The sequence below is a fragment of the Carassius carassius genome, chromosome 19, assembly GCF_963082965.1.
Source record: "Carassius carassius chromosome 19, fCarCar2.1, whole genome shotgun sequence".
Taxonomy (NCBI): Eukaryota; Metazoa; Chordata; class Actinopteri; order Cypriniformes; family Cyprinidae; genus Carassius; species Carassius carassius.
This window is the reverse complement of record NC_081773.1, coordinates 13588140-13609980: the sequence shown is the minus strand read 5'-3', so window position 1 is coordinate 13609980 and position 21841 is coordinate 13588140. Positions and strand designations below refer to the sequence as shown.

Genomic DNA, 21841 nt, shown 5'->3' with positions numbered 1-21841 from the left:
AGAAGTGTACATATTTATAATGCTTACACTACACTACACAGAAATAATATACAATTAAATTATGCTTATTTTAAATGTATTGTGCAGGCTAAAAATATAATAAGCTTTTAATAATCTTTCAGTGCGCAAAACCATGATAATATGAAACGCTTCAAAACTGAGCTCACAAAGTGATTTTAAAAGTTTACGGCTTTTAAAACGTGTGTGATCTAACAGGCACAAGCGAGTCTTTTAAAAACAGCAACAAATATAAAATACAAATACACAAAATAAAGTAATTTTATGCAAACCCACAGCCTTTTTATCTACAGATCAAGCATTATAATGTGAGTATATAATATTGGAGAGAGTTTTACCATGCATCCCGCTGTAAACGGACGAGGTGCGCGCTATTTGAATACTGAATGGAGAATGATTGACAGCCGCAGAGGAGGGAAAACAAGGTTTCCGTAAACTTTAATTTAATTATGTAAATAGTCTTCTGTCCATAACATTAAGCTATGGAATTGCTTCAGATGACTTTGAGAAATTATAATCAGACCCAAGTCACCCAAACTGATGTGAAAAAAACGGGAGGCGCCGAAAAGCGCGATGTTTGCATCCCTGAATATGATTAAGTATAAGTAAGTGTAGAACGTTGCGTCACTTTAGTTCCGCTTTTGGCGCTCGCGTGTAAAATCATATTACTTTTTTTTCAGCACGGGGGTGGCCACAGGGGTGGCCAGGGACATGTCTACAGAGGCACGGGCCTCCCTAGGCATCTGTGTAGAACCGCCACTGCTTCAAGGCATTTTAAATATTTGTCCAATCTATCCAGGGCTCAACAGTAAGGATGGTCCGCTGGCCCAGGGCCATGCAGTTGACTGAAAAACACTGAAAAGGTCACATTCATTGAACTTAAACTTAGATTTTTTTTAAGCCTTGAAAACATTTGTTTTTTGAGATGTTATACATCTTTGTAATAGTTTATTATTATTATTATTATTTTTATTTTTCTCTACATTTTGCAAACTCTGCAGATTTTTAAGTTAATGTTGTTTAGTTGGATAACATATATATATATATATATATATATATATATATATATATATATATATATATATTTCTCGCCATAAAATCAGCCTTAGAAGCTGGCATGGCATTACAATCAAACAAAATATTCTTTTGAAAATGAAGATAAACTATATTTGGACACTTTTCTTCACTTCGTCACTTTGTCTTCAATGAGCCAAAAAAAGCTCACGTTACTCCTCTCCTCATCAGGTTACACTGGCTACCAGTAGCTGCTCGCATCAAATTCAAGGTACTGATGCTAGCCTACAAGACAACCACTGGCACGACACCAACATACCTAAACTCACTAGTTCAGTCTTATGTGCCCTCCAGAAGTTTGCGCTCTGTAAGTGAACGACGCCTTGTGGTACCATCCCAAAGAAGTTCAAAATCACTCTCACGGACCTTTTCCTGGACTGTGCACAGCTGGTGGAATGACCTCCCAATCTCAATTCGTACAGCCTCATTTTCAAGAAACATCTAAAGACTCATCTTTTTCGCCTGCACTTAACCAACTAACACTAGCACTTTTCCCTTTCTTGTCTTTTCATTTAAAAAAAAAAGAAAAAAAACCTGCCTATGCATTCTATACTAGACTAACTGAGACTTGTCATGGCACTTGTATACTGTTCTTGTTCTCTTGTTGACCTGACTGCTTCTATTGTTCTCATTTGTAAGTCGCTTAGGATAAAAGCGTCTGCTAAATGATTAAATGTAAATGTAAATGTAAATGTAAATGTTATTCTTCTTTTAAATAAAAACATTTTTACATGAATTAGATTTTTCAATATTCACCATTTTTTCAAGCTAAATATTTCACATACGTATACATCCAACCATATGTATGTTCTCAGTGGACACCTGTGTGATTATTTTTAATTTCTCTTTTGGTCGCATATTTTATGTCTATACCATACACCTTCCACGTGAATGAAAAAGAGGACCAATCTTTATTTTTTCGCAAACTTTTCCCGATTCTTGTCTGAGTGATGTCTCGCTTAAACGGGTTAAATGGCTGGCCACCCCAGACGCTTCCTCCCTGGTTTACTTTTTCAACACTTCCCTCGTGTTTTGTCCTCCTCCCCTGCTTTTTTTTCTTCTCTTGAAAGAGAACAGTAATTTGTCCTTGCCTTAGAGAGCTCTAAAGCCTTTCTCTGACAGAGAATAATCCACCAGGATCCAACCACTGCCGATGGGCCAGAACATGCCAAGTCTTCCCTCCTTTGTGTGTGTTTTTGTGTGAATGTGCTTGTTCACTAACTCTTAAAGCTGGTTTTCGAGCCCGGGCTTAAAAACGAGGCGTCCTGCTGATCCCAGACTCCATTACGGTCTTAATGTGTGACAGCTCAATGCTGAAGATGCCTTTAAGATGGGTGTTTTCACACATATCTGGACTTGTCGCGTCCTTTATTGGAGCAGTGGAGATTTTTTTGTGTGTGTCAAGAGGATGTTTTTAGGGATATGCTGAGGTTTTTTTTCACACACAGTGAACAATAGGTGAATTAATAGGTGAAGTTGTAACTCAAAGAAAGAGAAACAACACTGTAGATGCCTTGCTTATTGACTACCAAAGCAGAATCTTGATCAAATCTTTTTTCAGAAAATTAAAATTGTAAGCGTCCCAAGGAAAATATCATCAGGACAAGCTGAACAGTCCATTCTTTTGTCCATCCATCATCCTCACAGTACGAGTCTCCCTTTACACCTAATATGAACTGGCTGAAGGGGTGGAAGCATATATTTGGTAGTTGCGCTCTGCTTACGAGGATAGCTGTTGTTTTAGCAGGACCGTGTGAATGTGTGTGTGAGCTGCATGTGCACGGTCTGACTCATTTGCCTGTGATTTGTATTGAGGAGTGGGCAAATTGAACCTGAGTGTTGGTCGTGCTTAATTGTCGTCGCCAATTAGTGCATTGTTGAAAGCCACAATGGCTCCACTGTAGCGAGGGGAACGTTCTCCTTTGTGCTTCTCCAGTGGCCCACAGGCCAGTCAAGACTCATTTAGGACTCTGACAACAAGGGGCCAGAAATGCCATCAGAAAAAGACAACAAAAGGGCGGTTTAAGGAGAAAAAGACGACGGCAGAATGGAGGCATGAGGGGTGGAGACAACATGGGATGGAGCACCATGGTCCAGTTTTCGTGAAAAGGGGTTTAGAATGTCTGAATCAACCCCCTGGTTCCCTAACGTCCACCTGCCGCATAAACACACGATCAGCACCGCGTAATAACAAATCTCCACTTCAGATGTTTTTCTGGTTTTCTAGGCTTGTATGCATCATGTTACACACACATTTTGTCCATAAATATCGATGTTTAACAATCGAGCAATAGTTTATACTTAATAGGATTTCTTTTTTTTGTTATATAAATGTACAAAGCAGTACATTGTGAGTGCATACAAATTATATGGACACAAATGAAAATGTATCTTTGCATTAAATCAAACATCAAACACCGTCCATTTGTTTATTTAAAAAATATATATTTTTAGTGCTGTCAAACATTTAATTTTGATTAATCACATCCAAAATAAATGTTTTTGTTTACAGAATGTATGTGTGTACTGTGTATTTTTTAGTATGTTTATATAAAGACACACACATACAGTATATGTATATATATATATATATATATATATATATATATATATATATATATGCATGTGTTTATTATATATACATAACAAATATACACCATACAAACACATATATTCTGTAAAAAAAAAAAAAAACTTATTTTGGATAATATTATCATGATTTTCTGATTCTAAAATATAAAATAATTATATAAAAATTATACATTTTGTAAGTATATTTGTAATTTTTTATTTTTTATTTTAAGTGCTGCAGTTTTACAATAGTACATTGGTGCATAATCATGTTAAAAGAGCCTTTTCAATTCCATATACTATTGCTGTACTTCACCAAAATACAACAAAAGCATCCCATATCATCTCATCTTCTCGAGACAGAGACAGGTAAGCCAATGCAGATGATTAAAGGTCAATTTAGTGAGATTGCATCACATTGGCTTTGTGTATGAATTGTCCGTCCACACACAGACATGGAGAGTTGATTATAAGATAAAAGCGTTTGCCCAAACACAGGTTCAGGCATGTAAAGAAAGAGAGGAGGGAGTGGAAAACTAAAAAAGAGGAAAAAACCAACCACCATGGGATATTTTCATGCCCAGGAGACATCACAAAATAAAACAGACGCATCAACGTCATTTGACGCTGACAGTGCTCTACAACTCTCCAAGCCTGACTAATCTAGAGACTGATTTTAATCAGGTTATATTTCCTTACACAGGTTATATCACTATTTCAACAGACTAGCTAAGTACTATGGATACAAGTAATCATACTAGCAATTTCCCTATTGCAAGGCCTTACATACCATAGACACAGTATACTGAAAGGAAGTCAGTTGGCGCTCGTGTGACTCCTTAAGGTGGGGTTTTGGAGTTAATGTGTGACAATGTGCATAGGTAACCTATGAAACAGGTGCACAAATGGCTGGAAAGATTGATTTGGTTACCATAGCATTTAAGACACAATCAAACATCTCGAGCATTACAAGGAAAACAATGTAAGCTGCCATTTGTCTCAATGATCGATTCCTAAGCAAGTCTGTGGCATGTAGAGTTCTGTTTACTCTCGTCTTCTCAGACTTTCGGTGAGCTGATGTCATCTAAGTGTTAATCGAGCATTAGAAATACCTGACAGAGCAGCCGGATTGGTCACTTGCACTTTTAAACACACACATATACTGGCACACACCCTGTGAGACCTTTGGACTTATAGAAAGCTGTGAGATTACAGAATACTGAATCAACAATGAGAGAGAGAGAGAGAGAGAGAGAGAGAGAGAGAGAGGGAGAGAGCCACCCTTCTGTGAAGAATTCCTAAACATGCTTCCTGTCTGAGTAAGTAACTGGTGGAGTTTGTAACAATCTGTCTTACTTTTCTCTGGATAGCGCAATAATTTGACTGTATTTTATCAGTATTATATACTGTACTGTACTGTACATACAGTGGCTCCCAGAAGTAGTAACTTTACCACTTAGTAAAGTTATTTTAGAAGTGTTTTTTGCAATGACTTTTAACTCGATGATTCCAAAATGATTTCTAGAGAATGTGATGCCATTTTTCCTCTGTTTACAGGTAGTTAATCACATTAACTATGAATATAATCCACTAACATCTGAAAACTTGGGTGTCTTAATTTTGAATGGTATATCTATTACATTATCATTTAAAACTATTAAGCGTCTTTCTATGAAACATTTGGCTTAAAAAAAATGTTAGTGCTGTCTTTCTTTGAAATAAATGTCACTTAGCTTGATATTTATTTATCTAATTCAATGCTATTTATAGATTTTTTTTATTAAATTAAGCTGACAATGGTATTTTTATTCTATTATAGTATTAATTGCTTTTATTTTTTTATTATTAGTTTTCATTTTCATTTTAGTTTGTTTTGAAGGAGTGGATGCCGAGTTGCCATATCCTTCATACTGATATTAATTATATTATTACATGATTTCTTGTTTGACTATTAATCAAGTTATGGCAAGAGTGAAATGTGTAACCTTATGTGTGCTTATGAGATATTACAGAATCCTGTTCTACCCTGTATTTCTTTTCCTCAAGATTAATGTCCACATATTATGTGTGTGTATCCAACCGTAATGATAAGACACTCACCAGTGCTAGAAAGCCTTGAATTTTAGATAAGTTCTCTGTGTATCTGTCTGTACAGGGAGAAGCTCAGACAGTCCCAGGACAAACGATCAACTGCCAGTGTCCAGCGTATCAGATATACGTCTTTGGAGAGTTTATCTAGGTTTTGGAACCAATCAGAATTTTGTTGACTTATGTATTGACGCAATTAGTATCCTCTGTCAGGGTATAACTGTGATTGATTTTGAGTTGTACGGGGCAGCCTACGAACTCCGTCGAGAGTATTGAAGCTGACTTCTGCTGATGAAATTGCAAACTATTTTCTTCAAGTAAAATTATTATTATTAATTGAACTCATCTCTGACTCCTGGTCTTCATTGCCAAATATCTGGTCCTTGGGTTTTAACTGTAAATTCCCCTACAGTTTAAATGATTAAATGGTTTATACGTTTTTATATTTCTATTTAACTTTATTTTTTATTTCTGTTTTAGTCATTTTAGTATATCAGCTATTTTAGCATATTTAATTTTCAGGTTTTTCAAGTAATATTTTTATTTCTATAGTTAATTCTAACTATAGATATTTATATCTTTATACTTATATATTTATAAAGATAACATCAAGTGTTTAAATTATTTACAGAATCATAGATCCAAAAATGACTCACTCAGATTCACAGCTGTAGGTTCAGTGCTTTACCACAAAACAGGACAAAAACAAACACCACCTTATTTGGACTCGTTTTATTTGGTTGATGATTCCAAACATCACAAAAATCCAAACAACCTCTGAACTCTGACCTAGAGATAACATCCTAGTGCACACTAGCTGTTCGCAAACAGAGCATCAATGTGTCAAGGTGCTCCTCTCCGCTGCTGTCTTTGTCTCGTCGAGGCGTGAGTGATTAAGCTTGCGTTAGGAGTCATTATCTGAGTGTTTGCACAGCTCCGTCTGTCCTGAATGGGCCCAGAGAGTAAACACGAACGTAATACAGGATACACTTGCACAAGAAACTCAAGGTCTTTTCATAGTCAAGCACAAACACATCAACACACTCACCACTAGTGCCCCCCCCACCCCCCCCACCCAATAAAAAATCTCCACTGACTAATTTAAACATCCTCATTACAGTTAGATGAGTAACATGTGGCATCTTCCCAGTGATTTTTTTTAACTAACACAAAGTTTCATTTTGTTTATTTGTTCAGCTATTTTTCTAATCAGGACTTAAATGATTGAAAGCTTAATTTCATACAATAATATGAATGACGGTACCTGTTACACCAAAAAACAGAAATATCTATCTATCTATCTATCTATCTATCTATCTATCTATCTATCTATCTATCTATCTATCTATCTATCTATCTATCTATCTATCTATATATATATATATTAGTTTCATAGATAGATAAATGGGGCCATTTTTCCACACAGATGACTGTCAGTGGCCCCTGGTGAAAAAGGGGTTGGGGCCTGAAAGTCGTGGGCGTGTCATTGCGGGTGGAGTATTTTCACTCCACTGAACCTCTACGGAGTAATTACTGGCTCCGCAGCCAACAGAGGGAACACACGCTCTGCTACACAGAAACAAAATACGGTTTCGACAAACTAGTAGAAGAGTTTGGCGTGGAATTGTGCAGTTTAAACCTGGTAAAGTGCGTGAAAGGACTCTAATGGACTGCTAGGAAACACACTGAAAGAAATGGCAGGAAGCACCTGAAACCTGTTGCTCTGAGCACTAATGCGAAAGGTGATTTATTTATTTTTTTATATTATCCACCCTTATTATACTTTAAAAAACGAATTTATTTTTGGATGTTAGGTATCTATCTCTTAATTTTTTCTCGATTTTTCGGCGTCTTTTTTTGTTGTGAATCCGCCGGATTGCATTCATCGGATACATTCACCTGCCATGTGGAATTTAAAGCAGATCAGAAAGGAAACCGACGCTTAAAATGTTACTTTGCCACAATGTATCCGCGGGAAATGAACTTTCGACCTTAACACAGTTTACTCGGTGAATGATTGACCGTTTAGTCCACGGATGCGCGTGCTTTTCCATGGTACGTTCTGACGCTCAATTCTATGTTTATGATTTTCTGTAGAATTATTAAGCTATTGTTTGATTTAACTGTAGTTGTTCTCTTACTCTTTCAGCCCGTGTTTAGGACCATGGTCTGTATGAAATGCACTCACACAGTTGGAAGAAAGTGCGCTCGGGATCTGGAATGAAACTTCACTGTGATTTACAACCTTGCGGACTGTGGACATGCTGCTGGAGCAATTAAGGTTTCCTTTTGGGATTTCGTCTTTCCGAAACGCAGCCATAAATTGAAAGAAAAAAGAAAAGAAAAAAAAGGAAGGAAGGGGAAAACCTGAGCTGAGAAAATACTCAAGAACTGAAATTCATAGTTTTCCAGTATGGGGAAACCGGCAGATAAGTATCATTTCACCATGGAGACCTCAGGGATGCACCTGGTCGGATTTTGGCTTCACGTTCTGCTGCTGTTGCAACTGTCTCAGCTTGGCGATGCCGCCTCTAAGGATATAGTGTGCGAGCCCATCACTGTACCGATGTGCAAAGGGATTGGATACAATCACACCTACATGCCCAACCAGTTCAATCATGACACCCAGGATGAAGTTGGCTTGGAAGTGCACCAGTTTTGGCCACTTGTCCGTATCCGTTGCTCCCCGGACTTGCTTTTCTTCCTGTGCAGTATGTACACCCCAATATGTCTTCAGGACTACAAAAAGCCTCTGCCACCGTGCAGGTCTGTGTGCGAGAGGGCTAAGAGGGGTTGCTCCCCCCTCATGATCCAGTATGGGTTTGAGTGGCCGGAGCGGATGAGTTGCGAGCAGCTGCCTATGCTGGGTGACACCGATCGGCTTTGTATGGACATGAACAGCAGTGAGACCACAACTCTATCACCTCCTTTCCCCAAACCCACTCCCAAAGGAACACCAAGACATAGAGCCACTGCAAAATCTTCTCTGCCGCAGAAGTGTGACCATGAGTGTCATTGTCGAAACCCCTTAGTGGCAATTAAGCAGGATGCACATCCTCTTCATAACCGGGTACATACCAGCTCTCTACCCAATTGCGCTATGCCTTGCCACCAGCCCTACTTTTCACTGGATGAGCGTGCCTTCACAACCTTCTGGATTGGCCTTTGGTCGGTGCTGTGCTTTGTCTCAACACTCACCACCGTGGCCACTTTCCTCATAGACATGGAGCGTTTCAAATATCCAGAGCGGCCGATTATCTTCCTGGCTGCTTGTTATCTGTTTGTGTCGCTGGGGTACATCGTGCGACTGCTTGCGGGCCATGAGCGGGTAGCTTGCGAGGGCTCCGGCAACCAACAGCACATCCTCTATGACACCACGGGTCCAGCCCTTTGCACCCTAGTTTTCCTGCTCATATATTTTTTTGGAATGGCCAGCTCCATCTGGTGGGTGGTGCTTTCCTTCACCTGGTTCCTGGCGGCAGGAATGAAATGGGGGAACGAGGCCATCGCGGGTTACTCGCAGTACTTCCACCTTGCTGCTTGGCTCGTCCCTAGTGTCAAGTCCATCGCTGTTCTGGCTTTGAGTTCGGTGGATGGTGACCCCGTGGCTGGGATCTGTTACGTCGGCAACCAGAGTTTGGAGAGCCTACGTGGCTTTGTATTGGCACCACTGGTCGTATACCTCTTCACTGGCTCCCTCTTCCTTCTGGCCGGATTCGTTTCACTCTTCCGGATCCGTAGCGTTATTAAACAGGGCGGCACTAAGACGGACAAGCTGGAGAAGTTAATGATCCGGATTGGGCTCTTCACCGTCCTTTACACCGTGCCCGCAACTATTGTGGTGGCTTGCCTGGTGTATGAGCAACATTACAGGCCAGGTTGGGAGCGGGCACTTGCCTGTTCTTGCCCGTCCGAGCGCCAGCAGCTCGGCGTGGGGCCGGACTACGCTGTCTTCATGCTGAAATACTTCATGTGTCTTGTAGTAGGCATTACCTCAGGTGTTTGGATCTGGTCCGGGAAGACTCTGGAGTCCTGGAGACGCTTTGTGGCGCGGTACCTCCCCTGTAGGACACAGAAGCCACCTGTATCAGGTTCGTCCATGTACAGCGAGGCCAGCACCGCTCTCACAGCCCGAGCCGGAACGGCACCCACTGGGACCTATCACAAATCAGCACCTTCATCACATGTCTGAGCATTGGCCCAGAAAGCCCTTGTCCTTTATAAACCCTACAGCTGTCAAATGAGTGACGTATGAAGTGTGCAGGTCATGACTCTGAATGAGCAGGTGTATATTCGACCAACATCACTGGATAGGATGGACGGAACAAATACATTATGAAGGATTTCAACAGACTATTGGTTGTTTCATTGTAGTCAAGCTCTTCTCATTCACTGGTCCAATTTGCAAAGCAATGAACATGCTGATACTTTGTGAGGAAAAGATTATCTCTAGGTTTCATCATCTTCTATGTTTTTTAGATCGTAAATGATGGAAAAAAGATCTCAGAAGGTTAATACTTGATATGAGTCAAGACAAATTGAAGGGGTTGTGGAGAGATTTTATTTATTTGTGTATTCTTGTAAATAATGCTATTCAAGAACTTTGTGATTTCTCAGATTACAGTCGCTCTGCTGTGTTTGTCACTTTATCAGCATTTTACAGGATGTCAGTAGGATCATTTTAAATATGGTCTCCAGGCTTCTAATTTACAAATTTGGACGTAGGATGTAAATGGGTGCTTCATGCGTTCTCTGTCACAAAGAACAACACTTTTTCATCTTATATCGTGCAAGTGGAGGTCTAGTAAAGAAGCCGTTCACATTCACTTAAAGTTATTGCAGGCATTTCTGCACAGGTTAATGCTGACCGAATGTTCTTCAGTGTCCCTCAACAACCACTTAACAGCTTGTGTGATTCAAAGCTGTCTCTCCACTGATAATAGATCGTTTGTAAGCATCTATTGGGCAGTGATAGGGATCTGAATGTACCATCTATAGAGTTGTTTGAAGAATCTGTAGGTCTATGGTGTGAGCTTGACTCCCCTCTTGTGGTCAGTGTCCAACTTTCATGAGGTTTAGGTGTTAACCAGCAGCCTAGGATTGTTGAGTAGTTGGCCAAATATGAACTGGTTTCAAAACAAAGTGGAACAACATCATTACTTTTGGTTTGTTCATTTCCTTGTAAAGCCTCATTATCCAGTCTTTGGTTGTTTTGTCATTTCACCTTATTTGTGTTTTGAATCAGAAAACCAGTGTTGGATATGCACTTTTAGCAGACAGAATCTGTAAACACTTTTTTTTTTGTAGATCTGTGTGAAATCTTTCAGTGGAGCATTAAGCTGTAAGTTTAAGCATTGTTTGGCTACTTTTTACTCTCTGAGTTGTAGAAAATAACTTTTCCTGTGTAGTCTTTTAAAATGCCTCATGATTTTGCTGCATGTCTGGTTGTGTGTACATACTCGTTTGGCTTTATTCATATGTAAATATTGTAGAAGACATGTCCTTTTAAGAGTCCAGACTGCACCTCTGTATATATGTTTTGTAAAAGATATGAAATACAGTGCTTCAATTTTAAAGAGATTCTTAGATATTTATAAAAAGTGTATTTTACATGTTTCTTTTGTTTCTCTTATTGGTAGAGAATAAAAGTGAGGAGCAATTTGTGAACTGGCAAGTCAAACGTTTGGTCCATCATTTATTGTGGTTTTATTTGTACTGCTGCTCTGGATAGAGAGAGAGAGAGAGAGAGAGAAAAAAAAACTGTTCACCCCACTGATCTAAAAAACAATTTTTTAACTTTGTAATGTTTTGTTAGTAGAATGCTACCAATTTCAGATTATATAACCGACACTTTATTCATATTTTCATTTACACTGTTAGAACCATATTTGTTTTGAAAAAAGTTAACTAGCCCTAATCGTGAAAGAGATGTAAGTGTTAAAATCCCTGGATTAATTTTTCAGTGTAATCTGACAAAAACACAAACAACCATTTTGACAACTGACCTTGTAAAACATTCTTCAAACATGAATTCAGACGTGTTACATGATTAGCGTTTATTTAAAATACTCCATCTGCAAATGATTTCAATTAAAAACTGACAGTTCACAGCTAGAAGCCTACATAGTAAGCAAGAAAAAAAAACAAAAGAAACCATTTAGTCTGTTTTTGTCTCTATGTTGTTCTGCATTGGTTGGGTAAGTTGTAGGATCTTTCAACCGGCGGAACGTCGCCAAAGGCGGAGGAAAAGAAAATGTATTTTCCATTGAGCTTCATCTGGGAGTGGCCACGGTTCCTAGAAAAAATCTCTAAGAAAGAACGGCATGGGATCTGCGGATGCCCACTAGGTTGTCTGCGCTGAAAGATCTCCTCATGGCAACTCTGCTCAGATCCTTGTACTTATCCTCACATAGTCTTGAGATAGCCTTTAAAGGAAAGAAATTAAATGAGAATTTTTGCAAATAAATTGACCCATTAGAAAAAGAAGCATGGCTTTACATTCAAAAATGAGTAAACACATTTTTTAGGTCTGCTGCCCACCTCTAATTTCTGCGCTCGTTCGTTGCTCAATGGCTCCAAAGGAAAGCTCAGGTTGTTGTCATCTGCTAAAGAGCGCAGGTCAAAGTAATACTTGGCGTAGACACTGGCCGGCACATTGATGTTAAACTGTAGCAGCTCCAGAAAGTGCCTTTCCATCTCATTCCTGAATAAATGAATTGTGTCACTACTGTTATTAATTCAAAACACCCTTGCTGAATATAATTGTGTGTGTGTGTGTGTGATACATATACATACACATACATATATGTTAATGCTGTTTTTCCCACTACTTTATTATAATTGTAATATTTAAAATCTTTTACACTCCCAAACCATCCTAGAGTTTCTCTGCTCTGTCTAAGAGCACTGTCACCGTGTCACCTGACTGTTTTGGGAAAAGCAGACATTAGGTGCAGGTTGGTATGGGTGGTGTTGTGAGAGGGGGGGAGGGGGGGGGGGACGGTGGGGGGAGGCGGTTCAGTCGCTAGGGGCAACAAATGGAGTGGACGAGAGCCTGGACCATTCTAGAGGAGTCTGAGAGCACTTGAAGCCCGCCAGCCCAGAGGCTCACAAAGACAGCTTCAATGAAAGGGATGAAAATAGAGCGAAGGGGCAGAGAGGAGAGGACATGGCCTTTAACATACACAATCAGGTAGAACAGACACGTACACACACAAACCCTGTCTGTGTCATTTATATGGATATTGAGACACGAGAACAAACAAAAAAAACAAGGTTTTGAAGTGTGTGGCTTCATTTATTTGAAAATCGTGCCATATGTTCCAAGGGATATGGGAAGTTGTGAGGTCTGTATGAGTTGTAGTCTGGAATAGGTTGGCAGGGGAGTGAAGTGACACGCAGTACTGTCTCCTGACTGCAGCACATATTGGATTTTTGATGGTGTGTTGATGTATCACATCAAGAGGTTTTGATCTGGATTATTTCGACTGTAACATTTCAGCAGCACGGACAGTGACTAGATCATCTCACTCACATGTCCTCAACAGTGATGTCTTTGAGGATCTGACAGTAGTCGACGTTCCACACAGCCTGATCGTCCCAGACTTTTGAGGCCAGTAGGATGGCTCCCAGAACAACCCTCTTCCAGTTAGATGGGCAAATGTCCAGCTCGGCATACGTCAACAGCCTCTCCAAATATACCTGCAGCAAAGACCGTTGTTTTCAAAAGATGCTTCTTACAAACGCGACTTGCGATAAACAATAGATATCTATTATCATGTGCAAATAAGAATTAACAAACTGGAAAATATTTTCAATTCCATTTAGTTCAATAACATAAGCTGATGCAATACTTAAGAAATAACAATTGATAATACTTTTACAGCATCTATTAATTTCAGGAAGAAAAACAGAATGAGTTTATAATAATATTAATAAATAGAACTTTTCAGCATCACATGATCTGTCAGAAATCATTCTAATATGCTGGTTTGAAACGAAAGTAAAAAAAAAAATATATATATATTATATATATATATTATATATATATATATATATATATTTATTTTTATTTTTTTACTTTTTGTGCTTCTTTGATTTGTTTTTGGGAATAGAACATTGTAAAGAAAAGCATTTATTTAAAATAGTAGTCTTCAGTATTATAATCTTTACTGTGACTTTTTGATCAACTTGATGCATCCTTACCGCAAGTTAAAAACCATGAAATAAATAAAACCTACTGAGCCCAAACTCCTGAACGATAGCGTGTATAAACTCATTATATAATGTTGTTTAATGAACATTAGTTCATGTATCAGAAACGAATCTGAATAAACAATGAACAAAATAATATTTCTAATCTAGTGTTAACCTTTATTAATAAATGCTGTAAAAACATTTTTGTTGTTTGTTCATGATTCCTAATAACTAATTATAACAACTGAACCTTACTGTACAAAGTTTTATCACAATATTTGTTTGTAAATAATCGGTTGTTTTGTGGTTGTGGACACCAGTTAAACAAACACATGAAGATCCATTCTCTGGTGCTCTACTGTCCTCTAGTGGACATCAGGAAACTGTACCTCAGCACTTCCATCAAAAACCAAAGCCACTGCTGTTTGCTATTGTACAGAATAAACAGAAAGTGGACCAGACCAGTAAGAAAGGCTGCTATTCTCTTACCAGAGTGACGATTGCACACTCGGCTGTGAGCTGTGCAGCGCTGAACAGTGTCCGGACGAATCGATAGATGAGTTTGTGTTCGGGGTCTGTGCGGGAGTAATCATCAGGAACCTGCTCCCTCTGCCAAAGGAAGCATTCATACACATTATATACTAATATGTTCAAGCTCAAATGTGTTTCAATTAATATAAGTGTTATGTTCATTAGTAATGTCAGTATAATACCAAGAGACCTGCGGCCTTCTACTATAACAAAGAGTCCCTCCCTGTTATTGTGGCAAGTGGGAGAACATAAGCTAACTATATGGGCTAGGATCGAGAATAATAACTGACTTCTCACAGAGTGTATGTTATATGTCAAGTCCCAAATAACAAACTGAGAAGAACTGACTGTTCACAAATGCTTTTCCAAAAATCCATTTCAAATGGATTTTAAACCACATATGAATCAGATCAAATGTACAAATCGGATTGCATAACATTTTTGCTACTCAGGCTAAACAGCTAAACCGATTTAATGCACACACACACACACACACACACACACACACACACACACACACACACACACACACACACACACACACACACACACACACACACACACACACAAAAGATAGATATTGCAGCCTGTCTGAACAAAACCAAATAGTGACTATAAAATGTGCAGTTGTCTGGCAGCTGCAGATGTTATTGAAAAAAAGAAAAAGAAGGGGTTAACTTACAGATAGGGGGTGCATTTTTTCATCAAAGATGTCCAATGACCTATCGGAGTCCCTGAAATAAAAATAAAACACTTTTTATATGCAAAACCTTTTCAAAATTGAGGTCAAATGATGCTTGTGGAAAAGAACCTAATAAAACGTACCTGTTTTTAATGTGATAATATATTGCTAATGTGACACTGGAAACAGAGAGCAGAAAGGTGGTCAACATAAAAAACAAAGCATAATAAAACACAACCAACAGCCCTCCAATTATTTTTACATGCATTCAATGGTATGTACCCAATAATGTGTATATATTTTACTATAAACAGTACTGTAGAAGGAGTTCTAAAAAAGTATGAAAATAACAATGAACTTCACTGACCATTTGATTGTGCTTTTCAGGTTGGGCTGACTGACTGTACTGTCATCAATGAATATCGTAGAGCAGGAGCTGTACTTCTTTGAAAGCAGACCAGGTGAGACCTTCAGAAAGGACCAACTTTTAATACGCTTGCAGACTTTCCTTATAACCAAGCACAACTCCAAAACGAACTCCAAAACTCATTCACTCACGTGGTTTATGTGATTGCTTTTCCTCCTGTCCCGTACTGAAAAGAAAGGTAGGGGTTTTGTCGTTAAACATTTCTTCATCAAATATCGTCAAGCTGTACCAGTGGCCATTTACCAAAGTGTCTTTCCAGCTATGAACAGTATGGGTTAGGACACTAGTTAATATGCAGCTACTAACAAGGAAGTAAAATGAAATGATTAACTCATAAGATGAGTGAGCAATTTTTGGAAACACTCACCATCTGTCTGTGACTTGCTAAGGAAGATTGTGCTGGCACGGGCATGATCTGATGGGTTCGACTCTAAAGCCAAATCTAGAAGACAGATAATCAGTCAATCAATCAACAACATAAGGCCATAATTACAAACAACAGGCAAATAAACATCCAAGAACTGGTGGTATGGTCAGGGGGGAAAATACGCCGACATATAGTGCGCCATTGCGCTATAGGCATCCCGAGTTCAAATCCTTGCTCGAGGGCCTTTCCCAATCCCACTTCACTCCCTGTCCCTTCTACACTGTCCTATACTAAAAAAGGCACACACACACAAAAAAGGCACAAAATAAGTAAAAAATAAAATAAAAAAAGAATGGGTGGTATGTACTTAAGTGTTAACATTTCACATATTTTACATACACAATACCATTTGCAGTTTTCAAAAGTTTGGGGTTAATACATTTTTACTGTTCATGTGTCTAATGTCTTTTTTGCTCAACAAGATTGCATTTATTTGATCACAAATACAGTAAAAACAGTATAATTATGAAATGTTATTATATTTTTTTAAATGTTAATTATTCCTATGATGGAAAAGCTGAATTTTTTTTTTTTGCAGCCATAACTACAGTCTTCAGTGCGACATGATCCTTCAGAAATTTAATATGCTGATTTGTGGCTCAATAAATATTTCTTATTATCAATCTTAAAAACAAAACAAAAAAACAACAACACTCATTTGATGTAGAAACGTTTTAAAATGTGTTTACTGTCACTTTAATGCATCCTTAGTGTACTTCTAGTATAGCATAATATTCAATTTTTCCTGTTCATTATATTTGCCCAATAACAAGGCAAAGCCAAGAATAAATGTAAAAAAAAAAAAAAAAGATCTAGAAGTGCACCGGTGGTGACATACATAATCCTTCAGCTGTCCAACAGAATAAATATTCATCTTTCTACAGAAACAACCCCCCTACAAGGGAGATAAGGTGGTATGTTGTCCTGCTCTGAGCGCTCAAACTGATTGGCAGGGGCATGCTGCTACCCGCTCTGGCCACAGGAGTGAGAGGAGTGGGGGCACAATAAGCCTATTGTATGGGCACTGCAACAGAACAACGCAAGCTCACATCCTGAGCTCCTCCCACACCGCCATGTGCCACAGAGGCAATGCTAACGGATCAAAACGGACCTTACTACACATTACTGAATCCACTGGGAGATGAGTTTGAAAACGGTTTTAAGTCTACAGCTATAAGATGTCCAAATATTCTACCCCAAGTGTTGTTCAGAACACAAGTATTGAGTATATTGCCCAGGCCAATTCACTGAAAGGTGTCTACATCAGCCAATGAAGAGACATTCTTCTGGAATTACATGGCGACAGGGTCAAAAGATTTGTGCCAGTGCTGCTAAGTTGTACAGTAAACACACTCCAAGGAGATGTTTGGACAGCTGCAACCATGTCATGGGAGCTAGAAAACTGGCAGGAGGTGTAATGCAGGTGCAGGACAGAAGAATTCTTGAGGAAGTTCAGGGTACCCAGCTTTGGATGATTTTACTTTACAGTCTTTGGCCCTAAATGTACAAGCGATCACAAGGCAAATCACAATGCATGTAGCATTCATAGCATTACCAAAGAGTCACTGTGCCCACAAGTAGGCATTGGCATATTTTTTTTTTCTGGCTGCTCAATAGCTATGAAACAACAGCAGTTAAAGTTAGTTATAAATAGTAAAGTTTATAAAGAAAGTTTATAGCTAGTTAAATTAATAACAAACTGATTCTGTTTAATGGCGAAGATATCTATCAAAATGTCACTCGTAGACCCTGTTCTTGCTGCAATACACCTTCATGTTAAAAAATAGTCAGTGCAAATTGCAGATAATTTCTAAAAGACAAAATTTAAGTACATCCATACATGTACTCTAATAAATGAAAACCTCAGAGCCTGGCAGTACCAGTCTTTATATCTTTCTTCAACACAAAAATTCACAGTCATTTCCTACCCGAGGATACCAATGGCATGGCAAAGTGAGAATGACAAGTCCAAATTAATTGGGCAAACCTGAAGACTTATTTCTCAACCAAACTCTTGTTGGAACTGAGGCCCAGATTCCTTCCCCTGAGAGATCGATGGACATGGGTGAGAGAGAATGCTGACCAATAGGGAGGTGCAGGAACGCCTGGTGACAAAGCAGCTTTAGTCCAAGGGTGGCAAACTACAGCCAATTATACGTTCGCTAACTCAGTGATAAAACAAAAAGCTAATGTCACACTGCTGGCAAATACAAATGCGTTATTTCTTAGTGGATTGCACATAAAGATTAGATAAAAATCTTGAGGCCGTGTGTTATAGTGATTTTACTCCACCTGACTTAGTGCATAAGAACACTCCTTAACTGTGGTAAAAGCCACGTAATGACCTCCCATGAATTATTGCTTTAAAGGATTAGTTTAATAAAAACTAACAGTTCTGTCGTCATTTACTCGTACTCATGCTGCTCCAAACCTGTGTGACTTCTGTGGGAACGGAATACAGAAAGAAAGACCAGTCACTCACTCTCTCTGTTTTGTATTATTGTTTTTTTTTTTTGTATCTCTTTAGCATACATAATTCAAATTTTGCGGTTCTAAGAATATTTAATGCTTTTGAAATATGTCAGTGCTCACTGAGGCTGTTTTCTGTTGAATGTATACAGTATATATATATATTTCTTTCTTAATGTTGAAAACAGTTGTGCTGCTTAATATTTTTGTGGAAACAGTGATACAACAGTTTGTTTGAAATATAATTTTTGTAGTCATCCTTACTGTCGCTATATAAATTTAGTATATTCTTGCTGAAAGCAAGCATTCATTTCCTTCCACATTAAAACATAACCCAAAATTTTAAACAGTAGTGTATGTGCTAAACAACTGAGGCTACGTTTACATCTCATTGATGTAGTCAAAAATGGAAACGTTTTTCCTTTGCGTTTTTAAAAAGTTTAACGTATACACAACACGTTTTCAAAATGATTTGCGTTTACACGGCCAAAAATTTTAAAAATATGCGTTTTCAGTCCCCAAAATGCCATTGTCGTGTAAATGAACAGACAAACCGCATAAAAGTTTCCCATTTTTGGCAGAAAACATTGTCGTGTAAACGGCCACTGAGACTCATTCATTCCATACATCTCTAGAGCTCATGTACTCAACTGACACTCCCATTCCCCACCATCAAAGTCAAAAATAACCCCTGGGGGAAGGGATGCCTTCCTCACTGAGGGGAGGAACACACTTGTAGTGTGGCATAGCACAGGGATTCCCAACAAGGGGTATGTGTACCTAACGGATAGATTTTGTTTTACTTAAAGAAAATTCACAACTTGATTTTCAGTGCTACCAGTCCTAAATTAAATAAATATCATATCAGCAATGCCTGTCTTTCTTACACTTCGTCCCTCTTCTGTTTTGGTGTTGATTATGGAGAAAGATTGGGAAACACTGGCATAACAAACCAGAGAAGTGATTCTGTACATATTGAGACAGTTCAATACAGGAAACCTAAGTTTATCCAAACTTAACCTCTAAGCCCCAAAAGGTAACAAAACATGCCTCATGGAGATTCCCAAAGAGAGAGTGAGATAAGGAGAGAATGCAGCTGTCCCAGGATCTACATCACTGGGATGCCAGGAATACTACACATTGTTTATCGTCTCTGCAAGTTAAACTTAGAATCGTTTTATTATTCTCTGGTCCAACATTATTCCAAATTAACCATGACCTGGAATGTCCCAATCATAAAGGATTAACCGCAGCCGCAGTAGTGGAGTTTACACTGCTGTTATATGTGCTTTAAGCCAAAGATGAAGACATGTTTCTCTAAATACAGCACTGGAAGTTATTTGTGTTTGTGTGTGTGACTATATGCATCTCCCCTGAGGGTAAAATAGTTCAGGCTAAATAAACAGCAGTAAAGACAACAAACAATCCCAAGAGGCATCACACACATCTCAAATACTACTAATATCTCCATAAACCTTGTTTCTTACAATAACATTAATAACTTTACCTAATTAGTAATATCTTCAGTTATTTAGACCGAAAATGTCATAGGCCACCCATTTTCAGAGCAAACCAATAGCACTTAATAAAGTGTTCAGCTCTTAACAGAAACCCGACCCGTGCGATGAGGAGGTCAAGGCATCGGATCACACCAGTAAAGTTCCTCAAGAAGCTGTGCCACACAAATGTGGAAACACAAGTATAGTAAAGAACAGAACGGAATAGCATAGAATTTTGTGGTGACCGTTGCTGTCATGGAATAACACTTGCAGGATTCAAACCTACAACATTTTGGTTAAAGTTCTAGATTTAGCCCACAAATCTGGTTCCAGATTACCCCAGAACAGCACATTTTGGAAACTAGTCAGACACATCCAGTTCAGACTCAGACTTTGAAACTATTTCTAATAAACAGACAATATAAATCAGGTTAATGTGTGGAAACATCTAAAATGTGCAATTGAGAATCACTTTTTGTTTTGTTAGTTGAAGTCCACCTCAAAAGTTAATTTCCAACACATGTCTGTATTATTATCAAGTACACATTAAGAACTTAATGAGATAGTTCAGGTGTGTTTGAACAGGGTTAGTCCAGAAGGTTGATCTCCATCAGCAGGACTTAGCAATCATGGTCTCCTGCTAGAACTTACCATCGGGGACCTCTCGGTCACTGATGTGCTGCAAGTATGGACCGGTGTCATCGCTCAGGTCTGTGTTGATCTGACAGTCCTCCAGACGGTCCACCTGACGGGGTAGTTTGGGGCTCCCATTGGGAGACACGCAGCAGGATGCTGTATTTCCCATGATGATACACAGTAAATGCTCTACCTGCTCAGGTGGTTAGTCTAAGCTGCTTCTGTCATCAAATGAGAATCAGTGGATCCAATGAATGAACTCAAGCTAAATGAAGGGGCATGAAGGGCTGCAATAAACACACAGAATCAGCATTTACTGCTGTGCTGTCTTGCTGTTTCAGACTCAAGAGATATTATACTACCTGTGCCAGTCATATAACGGGACAGTGCAACAGAAGACCTAAAGATTGAGCACCCGAGCAATCAATACAACCGGATATATGACACGTGACTGACAGCATATCACTAGATAATATCAGTCTGAGATCATTTAATACAGAGGTATTCTTTTAAATTAGTCGCACATGCTAACTGCTAACGGCTAATATTGATTCATTGTGAATAAGCGTGTTATTAGCCGCCGAGCTAACTGAGATAAACCATCCCTCTGATTCTGATTTGAATGTCCGAATGTGTCCAAAATTAAGCCGGTTTGGAGTTTCAAATCGGGAACAGATGAAATAGCCCCTGAAGAACAGACTTCCAAGCATTTGTCCGTCATGTATAGTGCAGATCTCTGTGTTGGCTGAAACTCTGGATCCAATAATCACTCAAATCCTCAGGCCTTCGGGCCCGCAGCAAGAGAGAATGAAGCTTTTAACGCAGCAGATGAATAAAGTCCTGTCCGTTTACACGTGCCTAATTCAAGCCCCGGGTTTGCTTGGAGTTATTAGATTTTGTCCAGCGAGTCTCGTCGGAGAGTCCCCCGACCCCCTGTTCTCCCCTCCTCCTCGCCGGCCAGTGCAGCAGCGATCTGCTTCGAGTGACGCAGGTGAGGGTCCGCCCCTTTTCGACATTCCATTAATTACGATTGGATGAGAGACCAAAACAAAATAAATATTATTCAAGGATTGGTGATTATAACTGTCAATCACGCCGGCAATCCAAAGATTAAAACCCCGCCCTTTTACACACCTCTTTGTGAATAGAATGAAATGGAATACTAGCGTACTGCATAGTGCATTTTTTTTACGCCAAACCCTTATTTCTCTCTCTCTCTCTCA

General features: G+C 38.9%; 2 protein-coding genes across 4 annotated transcripts; one reads left to right on the top strand and one right to left on the bottom strand.

Annotated features, from left to right (window-relative positions):
- The first annotated feature begins 7249 nt into the window (after nt 1-7249).
- LOC132095132 (frizzled-5-like) lies at nt 7250-10197 on the top strand. Of its 3 annotated transcripts, XM_059499911.1 has the most exons (3): nt 7250-7493; nt 7674-7806; nt 7901-10197. In XM_059499911.1, the coding sequence occupies exon 3, from the start codon at nt 8165-8167 to the stop codon at nt 9941-9943; it is 1779 nt and encodes a 592-aa protein (XP_059355894.1). In that variant the 5' UTR covers nt 7250-7493; nt 7674-7806; nt 7901-8164; the 3' UTR covers nt 9944-10197. The 3 variants fall into 3 exon arrangements, with proteins under 3 accessions (XP_059355894.1, XP_059355895.1, XP_059355893.1); XM_059499912.1 differs by lacking the exon at nt 7674-7806; XM_059499910.1 differs by having other exon boundaries at nt 7250-7806.
- A 1595-nt stretch (nt 10198-11792) lies between these two features.
- On the bottom strand, nt 11793-21595 carry LOC132095131 (cyclin-Y-like protein 1). Its single transcript, XM_059499909.1, has 10 exons — nt 20634-21595; nt 15955-16029; nt 15719-15753; nt 15528-15628; nt 15304-15339; nt 15161-15212; nt 14437-14556; nt 13286-13452; nt 12292-12454; nt 11793-12176 (listed from the first exon to the last, which is right to left on the bottom strand). The coding sequence occupies exons 1-10, from the start codon at nt 20785-20787 to the stop codon at nt 12060-12062; spliced, it is 1020 nt and encodes a 339-aa protein (XP_059355892.1). The 5' UTR covers nt 20788-21595; the 3' UTR covers nt 11793-12059.
- Between the last annotated feature and the right edge of the window lie 246 nt (nt 21596-21841).